The 21,436-nt window shown below is 38.1% G+C and overlaps 1 protein-coding gene across 4 annotated transcripts; it reads left to right on the forward strand.

Moving 5' to 3' along the window:
- The first annotated feature begins 677 nt into the window (after positions 1–677).
- Positions 678–19,137, forward strand: LOC131937311 (uncharacterized protein DDB_G0283357). 4 transcript variants are annotated; one of them, XM_059294594.1, is made up of 10 exons: positions 678–1,113; positions 2,243–2,297; positions 3,098–3,162; positions 4,168–4,296; positions 5,821–6,952; positions 7,725–7,841; positions 8,497–9,124; positions 12,093–12,522; positions 14,477–14,576; positions 15,191–19,137. In XM_059294594.1, the coding sequence occupies exons 1-10, from the start codon at positions 776–778 to the stop codon at positions 17,033–17,035; spliced, it is 4,839 nt and encodes a 1,612-aa protein (XP_059150577.1). In that variant the 5' UTR covers positions 678–775; the 3' UTR covers positions 17,036–19,137. The 4 variants fall into 4 exon arrangements, with proteins under 4 accessions (XP_059150577.1, XP_059150578.1, XP_059150579.1 ...); XM_059294595.1 differs by having other exon boundaries at positions 947–1,113; positions 2,248–2,297; XM_059294597.1 differs by lacking the exons at positions 678–1,113; positions 3,098–3,162 and having other exon boundaries at positions 2,258–2,297.
- Positions 19,138–21,436: the final 2,299 nt, after the last annotated feature.

The following is a 21,436-nucleotide window of genomic DNA, read 5'->3' on the forward strand; positions in this document are numbered from 1 at the left end:
TTTTAAAGTGAAAGCCCATTTAGCTTTCTATTTAATCACAATACTCCAAATTAAGCTTTTTTAATCAATAAGACACTAGAAAACACTTTGTAACTGATATCGCAAAACTAATTTATTATGTAACTCTGATGAAGAGGTTTCATCGAAACAATTTGAAGTTTCGTTTTTCTTTTATTGATGTGTGATTCTTTTAAAATAAAGAAATGAAAAGATAAAAATAATTTAAAAAAAAAAACATTATTTTTAAACTTCAAGGTCTATACGCGTAAAAAAATAACATTTGTTATTAACTAAGTTGTTACTTTTATTTGCAAATTATTTTTTGTAAAAAAATTTGATTCTTTTCATCTAAGAAAAAAATCATATTTTGTGCAGTTTGGCGGGAAAAACACGTGAATCAGATAGCATTAAAGACTACTTCTTTCATATAGCACGAATCAATTTAATCTTTATCTGTGGATTTTATTTTTCCCACGCATTAATTTTTTCCCCGCACAGCCCGTAGTCAACTTACTACCATCATTACACAGGATTACTATTTTTATGTCGTACCTGGATTTATATTTTAAAATGTTATGCTCATCGGCTTTGTTTCAGTCCATACAAAGTTTAAAATTTAAACCAAATAGGTGCTTGACGTCAGCACCTTTTGCCATAGCTCCATGACGTATCGCAAAGTTAACTCAGCAACCATGTGTTTCCTAGTGCGTCTTTGTTTACCATTTTGAACTATTCGCAATGACGACATTCATCATACTTTGGCCATTATGTTACAATGGACACCTTCTCCTCAGATGACCCTTCTAAATTACAAGAAGAAATTTCACAAGGGGACGATAGCCAAGGAGAAACAGTTGTCCAATCGCGTGAAGAGACTTCACATGGCCATAAGGTTACTGGCTCCCAAAGTAGTATTGATTCCGAAAAAATCGGCGATAGCAGACGGCGCGGAACGGCACCTCGCTCGAAATCCTTTCTAGAAGAACCGTCACGGTCGAAGGCTGTAGTGTTTATGCAACGTAAACCCGGGGGGAAGGGGAAACTGATTCGATCCACACACGGTTCACACGGGGATGGTGTCTGTACCGGAGCGTCATGGGACAGTAGCAAAGGGTGAGTTGACTAATAATTAACGCCTTAACTATCTTTACCTTAATTACCATAGTTAAGACTACGTTTTCAATACTAGAAACGGAAAGTTACCGTTTGTATTTTTCGTGCAAATATCTCGTCCTTTTAACCTTCCATCAACTTACATCTAACCTTGTAAGCTTTTTTAACTTCATTCATAAGTTTTGTGTATAGATTTCTACGTATTTATAACAATACGAAACTAAAAGCTATGCATACAATCAACATTACTAACACTATTGTACACTAGGAAATATACGACTAATAATAGGAAATTTGGAAGTTTATGTTAAAAATAAAATACTAAATCAATTGGGTCTTAACAAGCCATTTATTCAGAAATAAATCATAACTTATTATATGCACACGTTTGTTTATACGTTGAGCATTATCTTTATAGTAAACGACGTTTATTGCGTAAAAAATACCTGTTACTTGCAAACAGCTTTGAGTAAAAAATGAAAAAGATCTAGATCTACCGTTTAATCTTTTGAAATGTTTAAAATATATTTTTCTTGGTCCTACACACACTATACCATTTTACGATGGAATAGTGTGTGTATTTTATAGTGTGGCTGAGCATGTGCAGCCTTATTTTTTAAGATATGAACATTGTTGTTTGTTAAAATGCTTAATGTAAAATTTGTGTATTGAATGGGTGGCGTCAAAGCGCTAATAACTAATTCAATTGTTATTTTGCTCACATAATAATTCCACCATTGCTAGGAGATGTCGATTCACTCAATAAAACGCGGGAGTTTCTGGCATTTTTCGCGCGAGTAAAAAGAATGAAGGGGCACCTGTTTTATGCAAGATAAAAATGCGTGCTAAACAATAGCCTAATTGGTGCGCATTTCATAGTAAATGCACACTCTTTGGCATACCATTAGGGCATATTTCGGGAATTCCCTGTAACTAGTACCCAAAGTGACGTGGTCACATACGTCATTGCGCGTTGCCCCTTTCACTTTGTGAACCTAAAGAGTTCATATCTTCTCTAGTTTTCCGTTGGAATAGATCATTTTATCCGTCATGTTTTATAAAAAGCAAATGATATTAGCCAGCCGCATGTGTTAGGGTACATCTCTTCATATTTATCTGTCATCGTCAGATTAGCTCTGAGCGAATCAGCTGACAAAGGCGGCGACCAGCAGAAGAAACTTCAGGTAGGGGTCGGCCATTTTATATTTTTGATTCCGATACTTTCATTAACAGAACGGGGTACTTGTTTCATACTCACGTGGACACAAGATGTAGTCACTTTCTTGAAGTAAACCGAATGTAATGAAATTGGAAATCAAATTTGAAACATCAATTTGTACTGAATCGCCTAGAATGAAATCTTTTTGTTTTTATATTTATGTTAGTGTTTATGTAAATCAAGTTAATTTTCAGAATTGAATACTAATTGTAGCCTTATTGAGATTTTGATTAAAGTGCCACTATTTTATAAGCCTAATATTAAATATTTACTTTAAAAGGTGAGTTAGATTAATAGCTGACTTGAAGATGTGTTAAATAGTTGTGAAAAATATGGTGACGATTTGACATCATGGCTCACTCGTCGGTTAGCCATACCACATTCAGGCAGCTTATATCGCAAGTAACCATTGCCACTTTAAATTTGTTTAACCTTCAACCTTGGTGCTAATCATAAACACTGAGCTAACATTAAGCATAAGCCTAAAGCAGAACGAACTTCAGTTTAACGTCACCGTTATTGGCTATACTCATGGATTTAAATATGTGGATACTAGTTTACTAGAAACTACTTATGGATTATCAATAAAGAGTAGATACTACCTATGGATAATCAATAAAGAGTAGACTATCATTGTGGGTTTTCGTGCACACGTAGTTATAAAACTTTGTTTACCACATTAAAACATCGTGTGCATAGTGCTTATCATTTCTTAGGCAATAAGCCCATTAGTTTAAAACTATTTCTCGCTTTTTAAAACTTCAGATTGTTATAACTGATAGTTCGATTCAAGCTGCTGGGGTAACACAAAAATTATTCGATTCCAAAGTGTAAGTTTATCATTTCTATTGTTATCATTTCTTTATTGGATTAGCCGTTACAATCCCTATCGAGGCTAACCCTTATCCCTAAATTCGTTTGATAGTTGAAAGCACGCTTAAAAGCTTATCGAAGCTATTAGCTTTCACTGACTTGATACCTGTCCCTGATACATCTTATAACCCTGACTTTAGCTCATTCCAATCGCGTGAAGAGACTTCACATGGCCATAAGGTTACTGGCTCCCAAAGTAGTATTGATTAATTAGTTTTGCAATATCAGTAATATGATCCTGACTTTAGCTCCTTCTCTAACTTTAATTTTAGCCATGGCCCTAACTGTGATAGGGGCATAGAAATGAATTCTTATCTAATACTGTAACAGCTTTTAATGTTCACAAGATCTACATGTACACAGCCCATGCAATCGGTACATAAGTCAGCAGACCGTATTCGGGGTTATAGTTATGCTAGTACCGCTGCCCTAATCCTATCTAAAACCTAACGTAGATTGGACCTTAACCCTGATTCTAGCTTATGCACTAACCCTACTAGCCCTAGTCCTAATTTAAATCTGGACCTGAGTCTAACCTGGACCCTAACACACACTCTGTAACCTTCCTAATCTTATACTTCACATCGGGAATTGCGTAAAAACATATAAACAAAGTTAGCTCTTTGACAAAATCCTATGTCCATTCTTTCATATCCCCATCAAACGGCATTACTGTGGCAGAAAAAAATGTAAGCCTGTGAAATATTTGTGCCATTCATGTTTATATCAACAAGCCTAATCCATATGTTCTTAAAATCGTTATAATTAATAACAGTTAACCCCACAGGTTAGTGATATAATTAGGGCTACGATAATGGCCAGTGCTAGAACTATATTTAACAGCGAAGCATCCTAATTTGAAATACTAGGTAAACGAACACGTAATAAATATCCTTTAAAGGATAAGAACAATTAAGTTAAGCGACGTGTGTATTTTGCTTACATTCGTTATTTTTCCCCAGAACTTTTGCCGATTTGGTGCGCGTTTGCTCCCCACAGGAGAATAATCAGCAGACGACAAAAGTTCAGCTTGGCAACACTCTTCTGTCGACAGCACATGCCAGCACCCTCGTCTCGAACTATTTAAACACGTGAGTCTAGTGCCAGAACTCTGTTAAGGTTACCCTCAACCAAAAGCTGATTGTTTCCGAATAGCCATGCTACCCACGTGAACGATGTGGTCGAATGGTAGAGCATGCGACGAAACCCGAATGTCTCGAGTTCGAATCCGGGTACGTGTCAGTAGAACGTTTCTTGATTCCACAGAGTTCTGATGGGTACCAGAGAGACTTAGGGAAAGTAAAGGTGGCTGGTCATTGTGCAGACAACTCTTATCTTTTTTATATGCCGAGTTAAACTAAAACTGGTGAACTCTACTTCACCTGCCCTCTGCCCGTCAGACCCGAACGTTACTTTACATTATGCCCATGTGACCGTTGAGCTAATATCTCCGAAATCGCAACTCAAATTCTAAACTTTTGTATCACCTAAACCCTTATCCTAATAACTAGAAATGACTAAATTTAAACTCACAAGCTCAAATTGTTTAATTTCCAATCAATGATCCCAGTTTAAAATAATCCACCTCTGATTAGGCAGTAAATATATCATATCGAATTTACATTTTTTTCTCACTTTTTTTAAGGTCATTATTACGTTTATAATACGACTAGAGTCAGAGCAGGGATAGGTTCATATCTAGGGTAAAAACCAGGGTTAGAGTTGTACAAAACCATACCCTCGAATACGTTAGGACCAAGTTTTAATAAGCACAAGCGAAATGAATCCCCTCAGCGGAAGTTTTTTTGACAAAAGCTGTGTTGGCTTTATTAAGTCATGTTCCTATAATAAGCATTGAAAATTCTATAGTATTGGCCATGTTCCAATCAGGACTATGTTCAATAATAATGTAAGTCATGCACCTACAACAATTATGTTGACTTCATAATTCAAGTCATGCATCTATAACTATAATCTTGGCTTTATGATTTTAGTCATGCTCATATAAGAGCTAAGATTACGCTATGAGTTAAGTCATGCTCATATAAGTGCTAAGATTACTCCATGATTTAATTAAGTCACGCTAATATCAAAGCTTTAGCAGCTGATCTACAGTCAAGAGATCCCATACCATTCTAACGATCACTACTTATAATTTAAAAACACAGGTATGTTTTATCAAATCTGTTACTAGTATCACAATGGTAAATTTTGCTTTAGCCTTCACCTAAACGTATATCATTGACCTGACCTTGACCCTATCAGCGATATTGACATACTCAGTATTGTCTTACAACCATTTTCCCCAGAATGCCTAGAACTAAACCAAATACCTTCATAGTAGCTGTCTGGCTTAATGCATTTAACCATTATCCCGCGTTTCTTTAATCACAATTATCGTGTTTCAGATAATAATCTGTTGATTGAAACTCCACAGATATCGATCTCCTATAATAATGTATACGTTTCTTTATTACAATTAAAATAAAATATGTTCAAGATATAATGTTTTGATTGAATCTCCACAGATATCGGTCTCCTATAATAATGTACATGGGTCTTTAATTATAATTAACATATGTTTAAGATATAATGTTTTGATTGGAACTCCACAGATATCGGTCTTACCTTGATCAACTGCGCAAGACATGTGGTCGTGGAGACAGCCTAGGCGAGGCGATAAGTTCAAGAACAGCAACCAAATCCGTTCCACTTGTTCTGCCCCTTGCTCGGATGACTCCGGTATTCTCCGATGATTCACGAGAAGACCCGGAATTCCTCGAGCTGTTGAAAAAAACGACGACCGAATCGATACGAAAACTCTGGCCACACCCGAACAAAACGAACATTGTACGCAAGGCAGGTTTGGCAGAAGTCAGCGATCGTGTGGAGGCGGTCAAGTCAATGCCAGTGAACTCCACTGATACATCACTCGTATCAGACGACAAAACTGACCAGCAGACGGATGACTCATCATTGACGGAACCGAGCGACACTTGTGATGACGGAGAATTTAAAAACGACGACCTAAACACGACAGACGAGGACACGACACTCACCGACTGCGAACAGTGCCCTGTTTATACAAACAGTCTTCGCTTAGGGGACGTTGACACACCTATTTCTATGAATAGTTCAAACCATAGTATGAAATCTTCGGGCGAGCCACTCGTTTTAGGGGATGGCGGCTCTACAACTATCATCAACAAGACAGCCGTCGGGCCAATTCAAAAAGGCTTGTTGAAACTTCCAAACGATACTTTAACCGCAGGCGACAATTTTTATCGACATTCCACAGACGCTAGTACTGTTCCTAGTTGGAGCGACGCCACCCAACAGAAAAGTTTCAGTGACGTCACCGCCCAGCAGTCTAAAACTTCCATCGATGTTTTTCTAAAACACCAACAAAAACTCTTACAGCAGCAACAGCTCCAGCGGCAAATTTTACAACACCAACAGCAGCAGCAACAGCAGCAGCAACAACGACAACAGCAACAGCAGCTGCTGGAGCAGTACCAACAGGAACAACAGCGCCAGCAGCCAACAGCAGCGCAGACGAGCAACAAAGCGTATGGGTTCCAGCCCAACGACCAGTCGAAAAACTGGTACCCAAGTATAGGTGGCGGGAGTGGTTCAACGTCACCAAGGTCAAGGCTGACCTCCAGCTCCCAGTCCTCATCATCCTATGGTTCTGGCACCATGGCGTCAGGTCAGATGGGACTGGATGTTTTCGGAAACACGAATCAGGTACTGTTTTAATTTCAAATGTTTTTTTTCTTAATAATGGCCAATAACTCCGAACTTATTTTAACGTCTTAAAATTTTCAGTTACCCCTCTTAGGTTAGTTTTTGTAGACTGTTTAATTTTGTTTGTGCGAAGGTCTGCTATTTAAAAAAAAAAACCTCTAGTTATATATTAATCGTAAGCTCTTAATTTCATTAATTTAGCTGAGACATAATAAAATAAAACGTATTTCGAAATAACTAGACGCATAGTTTTGAAATTCAGTGAACTATTTTGCAGTGTTCTAACAAAAGCCCATCTAAATAACCTGTAAGTTTCAACTCTATGGACCCTAAAGAGACGATCTTAGACTTTATTTGTGACAATCGATATCCCTATTTAGAACAAGATTAACGTACAATCGTATAAGAAAGTAATGTCCTTATCCATAGTATTTGACTGTAATCCAGACAACGTTTAATAGATAGAACCAACCTTCGTTTATATATGTACATTTTTACGTCAAGTAACAATAGTAACATTTTTGAGTCACTACCTAATGAGGGATGGTGTGGTCAGCACTATGCCCAGCCGCCTTCTCTTTCTCTAACATGGACTCGAGTACATACAACTGATTTGAACCTCGATTCAAACCCGAGACTTTCGTGTTAGCAGTCTAGTGCTCTAACGCTTAGCCACGGCGTTTCCCCTCCCACTTTTTAAAAACTTGAGCAAGATTCTTCCAGAATCACCTCGACCAATAGATCCTAAATAGCACCATTTCTGCTATTTCAGATGAGTTCTGATTACTTCCCCTCCAACAACATGCAAGGGCTGTCTTCCATTGGTTCCTACATGGACCAATCAAACTCTGGCTTTTCTGAGATGCCCACCTCTAACCGGACTTTAAAGGTCAACTTTTGATTGGGGTTTTGTTTGATGGGGTCGTTTGGATGGGGTCAACATACCAGGGGTCCAAATTTATTTTTTTGGGGATATAAATTATTGGGGGTAATGTTTAACTAACATATTTAGTTATAATCCAACATTAAATCAAAATAACTGTAGCTTCTAATGTAATAGATGACTAATTAAAATATAATGTTTGTCATGGTGGGGAAGCATACAATATATGTTTACAAAGCTATGCAGTTTACAATTTTTATTTCTTTACCATACTAGTGCAATATAAACACAGTGAGTATACATTTATTTTATAATTTAATCCACGTTGTGAACAGGTTAGCACGCTTTCTGCGCTTTTTTAATGCTAGTATCCTATCCTAACCATATAAATAGCCCTAACCCTAACCCTAGCCCTGACCATCATCTACCTCTATTCGAAGCCGTTGGCCTAACCAATGTAAAAATTCAATCTAACAGAGGTACTAGGAAAAATCCCGATATGAAAATATGATTGTAGTCATGTGAACTTATGTATTTTTATATATTAAATGAAAGCGTTGCTTAAAATAATACATAAACAATGCTCTTAATAAACAAGTTTTACCTTTTAAAAAATAAATCAAATTTAGAATACACCCCTTTTTAAAACAATCTTCCACAGGCTAGCTATGCCTGCCTTGACCCTAGCAACCGGATGACCTTGTCCGTGGAGTCGCTCCACGACTACCCCAGTGACCAAGAATCCTACCTCAGCTCAGGGGAGCTCTCCCAGCAAGAACGACAACCCTACGGCGGCTTCAACCAGCCCTTGGACGACAAGCCCAGCTGCTCCGATACTAGCCGCTCCTGGGCCGAACTCTCAAGGCCTATGTACGAGAACGAGGTCAACGCTACTGCCGGGTTGACCATCGAAGAACGTCTGAGGCGGGCCTATGCTCGGTCTCGCGCTGGTCAGATTGGTCAGAACGGGACGTCATCAGACACATCCCGACCTACTTTAGACGCTTCTAGACAATCGGTACAACGTCCCATCTTGAAGATTAACCCAGTGGTGGAGAATTCTCAAGAAAGTCCGACTTTTAACACCTCGACCAATCAAAGAGGATTTGAACTCATTAACCGCAGTAATGGAGACAGCGGGTTGGAGGATTACAACTCACGTTACCGCTGGAATAGTCTGACCAATTGTTCCCTCAACTCCGAGCCTGTAGAAAACACGGGTCTCAGAACTGATACCACGGACAGTTTCATGCACATGCAGTCATCAATGGCAGCAGATCAGGGGTCGCGTAAGTAGGCCAATTTTTTTACACTCATGAACTATATTATTTCATAGACTACTTTGTTGCTTTATATAGTATTCCTACGCTTTAAGTGTAAATAAAAATTTTTTTGTCTATACCTTAATACCAGGGGTCTCCAAACTTTTCAGTCCGAGGGCCACATTAACTATCAAATTTCAGTTCGGGGGCTAGTTTCTTCCAGGCATGTTTTTGATTTTTCTGGGCCACGTTCCTCAGCCAGCACCAACAAACGCTTTTTTCCTGGACAAAAATATCTCCGCGGGCCGGATAAGAGGACCTCGCGGGCCGCATCCGGCCCGCGGGCCGTAGTTTGGAGACCCCTGCTTAATACCAACGCAATGGTCTATCCGCTATTCCCAAACTTTAACTTTACTCAATAGAGTTGTGTGGTCAGTTCATTTCCGATTTTAGTTAACGATACCTATAGATATATGGCATATCCATCATTCCCTCGCCTTGTTAACTGTACCTAATGGAATTTTGTGATCTTTTTACCTTTCTTTTTCACCCTTGGCTATTTTATTATTTCCTACATGACCCAATGTTTTTTTTAAATAAGTTCTTTGGGTTTTTAAAGTTGAGAATTGGCTCTGTAATATTGTCACCTTGTTTGTTTATGTTCTCGTTCATTGTATCATCTAAGCTGTTGTCTAAGACGTATAGAAACAGATCTATTGATAGTGTTATTGTCGCTTTTATTCATGCCTTCAAGTTATTTGGGTGCTAAGGATTTGTGCAGATAGTATAAGATATACATTTTTGACATTTCTTGCCCAGACAAAACGTGACAATTTAAAACTAGACAAACCATGTGACAATTTTAACATAGACAAAACATGTGACAATTTTAACACAGACAAAACATGTGACAATTTTAACACAGACAAAACATGTGACAATTTTAACACACACAAATCATGTGACAATTTTAACCAAGACAAAGCATGTGACAATTTTAACACAGACAACCTATGTGACGATTTTAACACAGACAACCTATGTGACAATTTTAACACAGACATAACATGTGACAATTTTAACACAGACATAACATGTGACAATTTTAACACAGACATAACATGTGACAATTTTAACACAGACATAACATGTGACAATTTTAACACAGACATAACATGTGACAATTTTAACACAGACATAACATGTGACAATTTTAACACAGACATAACATGTGACAATTTTAACACAGACAACCTATGTGACAATTTTAACACAGACATAACATGTGACAATTTTAACACAGACAACCTATGTGACGATTTTAACACAGACATAACATGTGACAATTTCGACCCAATATTTATTTAACCTGTTAGAGGACCAACAATCATCATACAACACATCTAGGTGGCATCCTATCCTGTCCCCAAATCATGACACAATTCTGTTAACTCCTATACTAATCCATTCTTTATCTTACCTAAAGAGCTGTTTTGTTAATCCCTCTACTAAACCAGGCTTTATTCTTACCATGTAATCTGTTTGTTAATCACTCTACTATCCATGCTTGTCTTTACCTAGTGATCTGTTTTGTTAATCCCTCTACTAATCCATGCTTATCTGAATCTAATAAGCTGCTTTGATGGTCAATCTTTATTTTATGTTTTGTTACCTTAACCTAATCAACTGCTTTGTTAATACATTATTCAATACTTTATTTCTACCTAATGAGCTGCTTCGTTATATCCAGCTAATACAAACGCGCTTTGTTATCGTTAACTAATGAGTTGCTTAGTTAAGTCCATTTATACTCTTTGTTTACGTGACCTAATGAACTGCTCTGTTATGTCCATCTACCACTCCAATCTTTGTTTACGTGACCTAATGAACTGCTTTGTTATGTCCATCTACCACTCCACGCTTTGTTAACGTGACCTAGTGAACTGCTTTGTTACGTCTATCTTATATTCCAAACTTTGTTAACGTGACCTAATGAGCTTCTATGTTACGTCCATCTACCACTCCACGCTTTGTTAACATGACATAATTAGTTGCTTTGTTATGTCCATCTACAACCCCAAGCTTTGTTAACAGGACCTAATTAGTTGCTTTGTTATGTCCATCTACCACTCCAAGCTTTGTTAACGTGACCTAATTAGTTGCTTTGTTATGTCCATCTACCACTCCAAGCTTTGTTAACGTGACCTAATTAGTTGCTTTGTTATGTCTATCTACCACTCCAAGCTTTGTTAACGTGACCTAATTAGTTGCTTTGTTATGTCTATCTACCACTCCAAGCTTTGTTAACGTGACCTAATTAGTTGCTTTGTTATGTCTATCTACCACTCCAAGCTTTGTTAACGTGACTTAATTAGTTGCTTTGTTATGTCTATCTACCACTCCAAGCTTTGTTAACGTGACCTAATTAGTTGCTTTGTTATGTCCATCTACCATTCCAAGCTTTGTTAACGTGACCTAATTAGTTGCTTTGTTATATCCATCTACCACTCCAAGCTTTGTTAACGTGACCTAATTAGTTGATTTGTTATATCAATCTACCATTCCAAGCTTTGTTAACGTGACCTAATTAGTTGCTTTGTTATATCCATCTACCACTCCAAGCTTTGTTAACGTGACCTAATTAGTTGCTTTGTTATATCCATCTACCACTCCAAGCTTTGTTAACGTGACCTAATTAGTTGCTTTGTTATATCCATCTACCATTCCAAGCTTTGTTAACGTGACCTAATGAGCCGCGTTGTTACGTCCATCTACCACTCCAATCTTTTTAAGCGTGACCTAATGAATTGCTTTGTTACGTCCATCTTATATTCCAAACTTTGTTAACGTGACCTAATGAGCTGCTTTTTTTACGTCCATCTACCACTCTAAGCTTTGTTAATTTTTGCTAATGAACTACTTTGTTACGTCCATGTACCAATCCAAAGTTTGTTAACGTGACCTAATGAACTGCTTTGTTATATCTTCCCATCAGGAATGTCAAGGCTGTACCAGTGGAAACAGAACCCCCCTGTGACCAATGACGTCAGCTACCTGCCCTCCCCCCGCTCGCCCGTCGACAACCCCCGGATGACCCCCAACGAGCTCATGACAACCAGCCTCCTCTCCAACCTCCAGAGCGACCGCGACTTCTCCTGGAATGCCTCGTCCATCACGTGCCCTTTGACCTCCACCCAGAACAACATGTCCCAGGTCGTTGACCAGCAAGTCTTCGGCAGCGCCTCCATCAGTGGCCAGTACAAGTTCTCGGATTCCTACCTCAACAAGGGCTCGTCTTACTCTCTGGAACCGCGGCGTCAGATGGCTAACAGTGGGAGCAGTTCTTTGATGGGCCGGGGACAGAGTGAGCAGCCGGAAGATTCCGGTCTTTTCTATGACAGTGAGGACTGCAGACAGAATACTTGGTTAGTATTTTCAGCTGTTGAAGATTCCAATCAAAGGAATATGTACTCGTAGCTTTAACTTTGTCGTATGCTTTGCTTAGATCTGTATCAGGGTTTCTTTCAGGCTTTTTTCTTCTAGGGGCAAGGGCATATAAAACTTCGTTGGGTTTGAAGGAGTGGGCAGACACTGGTATATATTTTCCATATAAATTATTTCTTGCTTATTATTTCGTTATGGTTGGGTTCGGTAGCTTTGAACCTGTTCCGTGGCACTCCCCCCTCCCCGAAAGATGCCTGAAAAAAACTCTGTATTGCCAAATATGCACTTTCTCAAACTTAAATATCTCTCAGCACATACGTGTCATTTAATTGTGTTTAATTAGTTTCTCACCTTAGTTTACTGTATTACGCTGATACTAGTCTTGTTTTGTACCCTCATACTTTATTTCATATTTTGATAGTATATTGTTTATATTTACAATACTTGAGTATAACAAAATTGATTTTTACACGGCACATGAATAGATTATAATCAACCGTTATATTATTCGTCAGATAGGGATTTGATTTTTATATATGGAATAGTTTGTATATTCACCAGTAAAGGAATAGTTTGTATTTATTTATTCACCATTTTACCATAAGGGAATAGGTTGTATTTACTAAATAGAGAATAGCTTTTATAGATATTAACCCGGTAGAGAATAGCTTGTATATAGTGGTCGGGTAATAGCTTGTATATACCGGTTAGGCAATAGCATGTAATTACCTGTTAGGGAATTGTGTATATTTGTTTACCAGTTAGGTAGTAGTTTGTATTCTCCAGTTAGGGAATAGTTTGTAGTGCCTATTTAGGAAATATTTTGTATTCCCCAGTTAGGGAATAGTTTGTATTCCCCAGTTAGGGAATAGTTTATATTCCCTAGTTAGGGAATAGTTTGTATTGCCCATTTAAGAAATAGTTTGTATTCCCGATTTAGGGAATTGCTTGTATTCCCCATTTAGGAAATAGTTTGTATTCCCCAGTTAGGGAATAGTTTGTATTCCCCCGTTAGGGAATAGTTTGTATACTCCAGTTAGGGAATAGTTTGTATTCCCCATTTAGGGAATAGTTTGTATTGCCCAGTTAGGAAATAGTTTGTATTCCCCAGTTAGGGAATAGCTTGTATACTCCAGTTAGGGAATAGTTTGTATTCTCCAGTTAGGGATTAGTGTGTTTTCCCCCCGTTATGGAATTGTTTGTAGTGCCCATTTAGGAAATAGTTTGTATTCCCCAGTTAGGGAATAGTTTGTATTCCCCAGTTAGGGAATATTTTGTATTCCCCAGTTAGGGAATAGTTTGTATTCCCCAGTTAGGGAATAGTTTATATTCCCTAGTTAGGGAATAGTTCGTATTGCCCATTTAAGAAATAGTTTGTATTCCCGATTTAGGGAATTGCTTGTATTCCCCATTTAGGAAATAGTTTGTATTCCCCAGTTAGGGAATAGTTTGTATTCCCCCGTTAGGGAATAGTTTGTATACTCCAGTTAGGGAATAGTTTGTATTCCCCAGTTAGGAAATAGTTTGTATTGCCCAGTTAGGAAATAGTTTGTATTCCCCAGTTAGGGAATAGTTTGTATTCCCCCGTTAGGGAATAGTTTGTATTCCCCAGTTAGGGAATAGTTTGTATTGCCCAGTTAGGAAATAGTTTGTATTCCCCAGTTAGGGAATAGCTTGTATACTCCAGTTAGGGAATAGTTTGTATTCTCCAGTTAGGGAATAGTGTGTTTTCCCCCGTTATGGAATTGTTTGTAGTGCCCATTTAGGAAATAGTTTGTATTCCCCAGTTAGGGAATAGTTTGTATTCCCCAGTTAGGGAATAGCTTGTATTCCCCAGTTAGGGAATAGTTTGTATTCCCCAGTTAGGGAATAGTTTGTATTCCCCAGTTAGAGAATAGCTTGTATATTTATTCACCTCTCAGACAATTTTCTCAGGTCTTGGAAGGGGAGACAAAACAATGGTGAAGAGAAACGCGGCAACCCTGCCTGTTGCGACAACCCGCTCTCCCAGTCCATGCAGTCCCTTGGCAACAAGGTTGGCAGATAATATAGCCACAAATTTTAATTGAATCATTGGTTCGTTAGTAGTCCCAGATTTAACTGCTCCATCTGAGACAAGGAAATTTGTCATGTTATGTTATGTTATCTACCCCTACCCAGTGGCGTAGCGAGGTCGGGTGTCACCCGGTGCGGCACTTAATGGTGTCACCCCCCCCCCTAGAGATGTAGCGACCCTTCCCGGGGACAAACTTTCAAATTTTCAATTTGCACCCCCCCCCCCCTCAAACTTTCGCTTTGCACCCCCCCCCCTCAAACTTTCGATTTACACCCCCCCCTCAAATTTTTCTCTATATATTTTGCTACTTTTTGCCTTGGTGTCACCCCACTAAATGGTGTCACCCGGGGCACTCCGTACCCCCCCCCCTCTCTACACCTCTGCCCCTACTCGCAGACATGTTCTTACACACTGTCTTATCTTAAGCTTTTGTATATCTGTTGTGTACTTTACTGTGAGAAGAGTTTACAAAATAATTTATTTGCTTTGTTTTTATGAGGCATTTACATTGTAAAAATGTAAAATTTCTAATATAATTTAATTTTACACTAGATGCTAGCATTTACTTACGATTTCGTTCAAATCTTTTACAGATGTTTTCATCCCAGAACAACGTGGAAAGTCAAATGGGCGGACGGAAATCGGGCGACGAAAACGAAACAAATAAAACCAAAGATGGGAACATCAGCCCCACTGAGATGGCGCCCCAGTCGGCGGATAGCTTAAACAAGCTACGCCTGAACCGCGCGTTCAGTGACCCGAACAGTTCCTCGTCTATTTTTAGACCCTCCCCTCACGGCAGCGCGTCCATGTCGCAGCTGACGTCACTACAACAACAGGCCAGGGTGAGTAAAGCCGAGGAATCGGTTTTCAAGATTTCAGAGGATTTGGAGAAGACATACTTGGATAATAGTAAGACGCCGTGGCATGAGATGGTGAATGAAGAGGGGTGTGGGAATGAGTATGAGATCGATAACGGAAGCGGTTCCAATGATAAATACGTTCAAGTGCAAAATTATGATGGGACGACTATGTTACTGAGTGATCAGGATATTGCGGCGCTTAGATCGAATGGCTCCAGCAGGTTGTATGGTAATCAAATGCATGCGAAGGAGCAGATGGAACAGAATCAAGGTATGAATATGACAAGAATCGAAGAGCCGCCTAGACCACGTATGATTCTTGGCGCGAACAGCGTGAAGCAGGCGAATGAAGAGAAAATAAAAGCGGAGGTGGAGGAGAGTAATCGAAGACTTCGAGAGATGTTGGGGTTGTTTCCGAACAAGGAGCAGCCGTCGAGTGGTGCCGGTTCTATCCGAATGCCGGAAAATTGCGTCACGTCCCAGCCGTCGGTATTGATGAGTGGTCAAATGCTGCAGCAAGGTGGCGCCACGGCTCACGCTTTAACCACCGGTCAGTTGTCCCGCATGCAAATGGCTGGCGGGAAGTTGCAGACATCCATGGGGATGGCGCAGCAGATGTACTGCGTCCCGAATATTCTAATGCCGCCGCAATCCCCCAACTCAAACCGGCAGTCTAACCTGGTTCCGATCCAAGGCGTCATGTCGAACATGGCGTCGACGTCACGGTTCCCCCAGGGGATGATCCGGGTCCCCTTCGTGGACATGTCCCGTGTGGTCTACGTCCACCAGATGCCGGTCAACATGACGTCCCCGCACCCCAACAACAACCACAACAACAGCAGCAGCAGCAACCCCCACGTCAACACCAGCAACATCATCACCATCAACACCAACGACAACGATTTCAGCTCCACCGGGCAAGGGGACAAGTCTAGCAGACAACTTCGATCCGGTGGAATGAAAAGCAAAACCGCTTTTATCAAAATGCGTTCCGGTTCTGAAGAATTCACGGTTCCAATTCTTGGAATGCGACCATCACTCGACGATAATGTGTGCCCTAGGTTGATCAAAACCAGGACCAACCCTTGGGACCAGGACCTTGACCACGACTTCTCCAACTCCCTTATGTCTAAAGCCGTCAGCATGGAAAACATCACCGGCTTCTGTACCGCCTCAAACGTCCCTGACCCCAACATCATGAACCCGGAAGTCAACTTAATGTACCCGGACATGTCCAACCTCCAAAATGGCGCCCCCAACAACCCTGACCCAAACACGAAAACCGCCACGTTCATGCAATGGCCCGCCTCGGCGGACATGCACCCGGAAATGCTAGACATGCTTCCAGTGCGTCGTGCGATGCCGGAGGATTGTGGCACCGGCAGACTCTCTTGGCCGGAAATGGAATTCCTTATGTCGTCAAGAGAACAGTTACAAACTGCGCGACGCAGCAACAAACCCATGGGCTCTAACAAAGCCAACTTGATCAGCATCATTCCCAAGGGAAGCGCTTCTGAGGGTAACGGCTGCGGAGCCAAAGACACTAGGTTCGATAAGCCTGAAAATAAATTTTAGTTTTTCTACGTTTTTCTTCAGACAAAACCATAGTCTACGTTTTATGTCATATTCATTCTGTTTTTTTAAAGTGATCGAATCGGACTTCAAATACAAACTGCCAACATTTATATATATAAAAAAACTATTTCGAAGGGATGTGTTTTTTTTCGTACGCATCGTTATATCCAGAAGATATATGCACATACGTTCTCATGTTTTAATCTTGATAGTTGACACCGCTTAATGGACTTATGTTTTTTAAAAGTTGATTGTAAAATGTAAAAGGAAAAAAAAAACAGGTGTTACCCGATCAAGATTAACTAGAAAGTTGATAATTTTTGTGTTAAGTATGTAGTCGTGTCATATTTACATGATTATATCACCAAGGTGACGGTATATATTGTAGTATATACTCACATGTCATTTGATTGGTTGTGTCTGCATAACTGTGATTTAAATAAAACTTGTAATAAATCGACGCAGCATTTTAATGACATCTTATTTCCTCATGTTATTACTTTAAAAAATGATGTTTCAAGCGTCATCTCAAATGCACATTTTTTTTTTGCACGTGACTCAAATATTTCATTTGTAACTTTACCGTTTACCTTAGCTACAATTATCCTTTTTTTTTAAAGATTGGAATGCTCAAATTGTAAATACTTTACAATTAACCCTCTATTCCTATAACAAAGAATCGTGATTTCAGTTGGTTTTAATATTTTAAATTGTATGGTAGCTCTCAAATATGATGGTACTTTCATTTTACATGAGGCATATATTTAACCTATACTTTTACTAATGTGATCTCAAATTATCAATGAAAAACTTTGTGATTACATATGTAACTGTTGAAACAATTGCTTGTATACATTTTGCTTGTGGTAAAGAGACTCATACTAATATAAATATTAAACCAATGTAGATATTGAGATCACGAGAGAGAATTTATTTTGGCTTTTTTAATATAGTTCTTGGTAAATAGCCTTGTACCTATAGTTCGTTAATGGCAACTCAAGAAAAAAAAAAGTTCTTTTATCAATTGTTTAAAAATAAAAACTTGCCTAATTGATTTGCATATCATTACATTGGTAAGAAAAGTTGCATTTTTTTCTACAGACCGTTACTTTGATCACATGCCTTTGATTTTTTTCTAGCAAACTGATGAATGAATGTTTGTTGTTTTTAAATATTCAAAAGACACATTACATTTGTATTTGTTTAATCTTGCAATGTCCTGTAGAAAATAATGCACTATATTTTAAACAATTAGAACAAGATAATTGTCGTATTCGTTTCTTGCAGAATCATTATAAGATGGGTTTTTATCTTTTATAACGAAAAGGTCAAAACTGTCGGTTTTTTTAAACGTCTTCTGTGATTTTGCATCTAACTATCGGGCCTTTTTAAAGTGAGTGTATAGGCCTAGGCTTGCGATACTAGAGATTGCAGCTGTACATGTACATAGATTATTGGAGTATGAACTCTGCCCGTTCGAGCATTGAAATGTAACCTTTGGTTTAGCTGTACTCATTCATTGTATTGTGCTTTGGCAGGCCAAACTAAATGCTCATTTCCTTTTGTACCTGTTGTATTGCAAGTCGTTCATGGAAAACCTTCCCCAAAATAGCGCTATGGTTATTCTTTTTTTAAAGATCCGAAACTAAATTGCGGTTTAATTTTTTTTCTTCTATTTGTACATTCATTCGTGCTGTTGAGCTGTAGTTAGCAATATGTGTTTCACTCAATCTTTCATTGTAACATTATTCAGTTGGTTGCCATAGCCATGCCACAGTATGAAAATAACATACGTGCTCTGATGCATGTTACATACGATAAAATATTTCTGCACTGATTAAAATACAGAGCAGCGTTATGATAAGCACATCCATTTTTTACATCAATTTTTCTATGATTAGTTTCAGTACATTCTTAACTAGGTAAATGCTTTAAATGCGCTGTATTTTACAGAATATTATATATATTTTTCACTAAGTTTGTTAAGAAATGTTGAATTTGACTCAAGTTTCGTATGTTAAAACATTCTTTGCTGTTTACACGTATTTCATGAATTGTGTACAATTTGGTGGCTGAAAACAATCCCATAGATCTTAGTTTTTTTTAATTAATCAGTTTTTCTTAAAAACCAGAACTATTAAGCCATTGTTAATTATTTTTCCCATACCTAAAAACCTTTTGTTTTCAAAGAAAGAAAAGAATAACCTCTTCATACTCGAATACATAATCTAAAATTATCAAACGTACGATTTTATTTTTCAAGATAAGCTTTTTATCAATGAACTACCAACCCTTTTTTTTCACAAACGTTTAATCTAATCCACCTTTTAAAATGGCTACGTTGTTTCTTCCAGATCCGTTAGTGCTTTGTTGTGTTTCTTTTTGTATACATTCAAGTTGGAGTTTTTGTCACGTTGGAAGAGGGGTCATTCCTTTAAATGTCCCACTCAAAGGCCAACCACATTTTTTATAGTTAGATATACAAATTCAGTCTTTCACAAGAACATTGAATATTTTATGCCTTGAATTTACTGTCCAGCACGATGTTAAGAAAATATCTGAAAAACTTTAAATAGCTTTAAAAATGCAGTATTTACAAAATGTAAAACTTATTTGCAAAGACAATATTCGTACTTTTGTTTAAAGTTAGTTTACATCAAGAAATAGCATTATTTTATTTAAAGTTGACTCAAATAAGTACATTTATTTTGTTAATTTTTTCACTTCTTAAAATAGTACAAATGTATTTTTTAATTGATCCCGTTTTTTATTTTTTACGGGAAAAGAAGCTAGTTCAACAAGTTTCCGGTGTTCTCATCCGCCATGTTTTCTCTTTCCTTCTGTTGGAGCCGTTTTGATTGCAAGACTTTACTGTACTAGGAACTACCTTGACTGTTGGGAGATATCTGTAATCATTTTGTCAGTTGTGTGTTATATGTCTGGAGTGTATTCATGCATTCAGTTGGTTTCAAAATATTTGAGGCGTTTTCACAATTTTAATAAAAGTTGATAAAATTGAGATAGTGTTTTCTGGCTTTTTAAAACATATATTTTTTTAACATTAGTTATTAGGCTAGATCTATATAATTTAAATTAAAAGACTTTAATAAGAAGCTTTCATTATATGCAACAAAAAATGAAAATAATATATTCAATAATTCACCACTATTTAAACATCTATACATCGCTACCTTATTTTGAACATTTCTATTACAATTTTATGAACGGTCTACGCTTTTCTTAACAGTCTAGATCTACATATTAAAACAGTGGTGGATATTTTTTTATAAAAAAAAAAATCTGAATCACATACCTTTATTTAAATAGAATAGAATTACATAGCTTATTGAAATTGCGCACCAAATGAATGCATCCAATATTATTAATAGTGCGATAAATAATTAGAGCTTTATATAGCAATTTTTTTGTCACATTGAATTGTGAACAGATCTTGAAATTGACTAGCTAGACGAAACGGCAATATCGCTCACAAGTTTCAACACATTAAAAACTTGTTAAAAAAAAAGACAATTTGGACATTGTTGCTATGGGTGCTATCCTGTTTTCCTAGCACTACCAGGTACAGAGCGTACAATAGGTTTTTGTTTTACCTGGCGCACTACAAAATAACTTGTCTAAAAAAAAAAAAACCTGGAAATAAGATCTCGTATTATGGTTATAGCTAGAGACAAAAGTAGCTAGAGACAAGAAACAAGGGCTGGGTTTAGCGCTAGTTTTATTGGAATTTTGGCATAGAAAAACGTTGTAGTTGCTGAACCCACAAAACCCGAGTTCGAACCCCCGGGCAGGTGAGGCTCGATAGCTGGGACAGCAACTCTTCTAGGAGAGACAACTCTAAAATCGAACAACTGCTGCCTTGTAGTTTGTTCTTGGTTGGACAAAGGCTATGGAAGCAAATAAAAAAAACAAAGCAGGCTGAAATTGGAGTCAACGGTCTAAATGGCTCATAACCAGTTGACACGTATCCTTAATTGTGTTAGGGGGAATCACCATTCAACACTAAAATTAAGAACGAAGAAGAAGAAAGAAGAATCAAGAGTTAAAGCAGGGTAAGGTTAGGGTATAAATCAGGGTGAAGGTTAAACAATCTTTATTAAGATTTTGGCCCAGGTTACGACAAGGGGTACGTTAAGTAGTTTAAAGTTAGGTTAGGAGTTAAGGTTAGGATTCAAGTCGATACAAACACAAAAATGGACCCCCCCTCTCACTTGTACTCTATGAGGTACCTGTGCAGGTGAGTTCCATCGCCCCCCTTCGTTGAAGGAATCTGTGCCGTTCATTCGTTCCTGTCTAGACCCAGTATACAGCTCCAGACAAACGATACAACTGGTAAATCAATTGAATGGGCTGACAGTATCGGGATTTGAAAAGTAATTTTAC

This window comes from Physella acuta, unplaced genomic scaffold, assembly GCF_028476545.2.
Source record: "Physella acuta isolate Inbredline_101_S28 unplaced genomic scaffold, ASM2847654v3 ptg000207l, whole genome shotgun sequence".
Taxonomy (NCBI): Eukaryota; Metazoa; Mollusca; class Gastropoda; family Physidae; genus Physella; species Physella acuta.

Bases quoted from the DNA above. Each gene is read 5' to 3' on its own strand.
- LOC131937311 (XM_059294594.1), top strand. From the start codon at position 776: ATGGACACCTTCTCCTCAGATGACCCTTCTAAATTACAAGAAGAAATT. The intron at 3,163-4,167 runs GTAAGTTTATCA...ATTTTTCCCCAG, and splicing joins AAATTATTCGATTCCAAAGT to AACTTTTGCCGATTTGGTGC. The intron at 12,523-14,476 runs GTTAGTATTTTC...CAATTTTCTCAG, and splicing joins GACTGCAGACAGAATACTTG to GTCTTGGAAGGGGAGACAAA.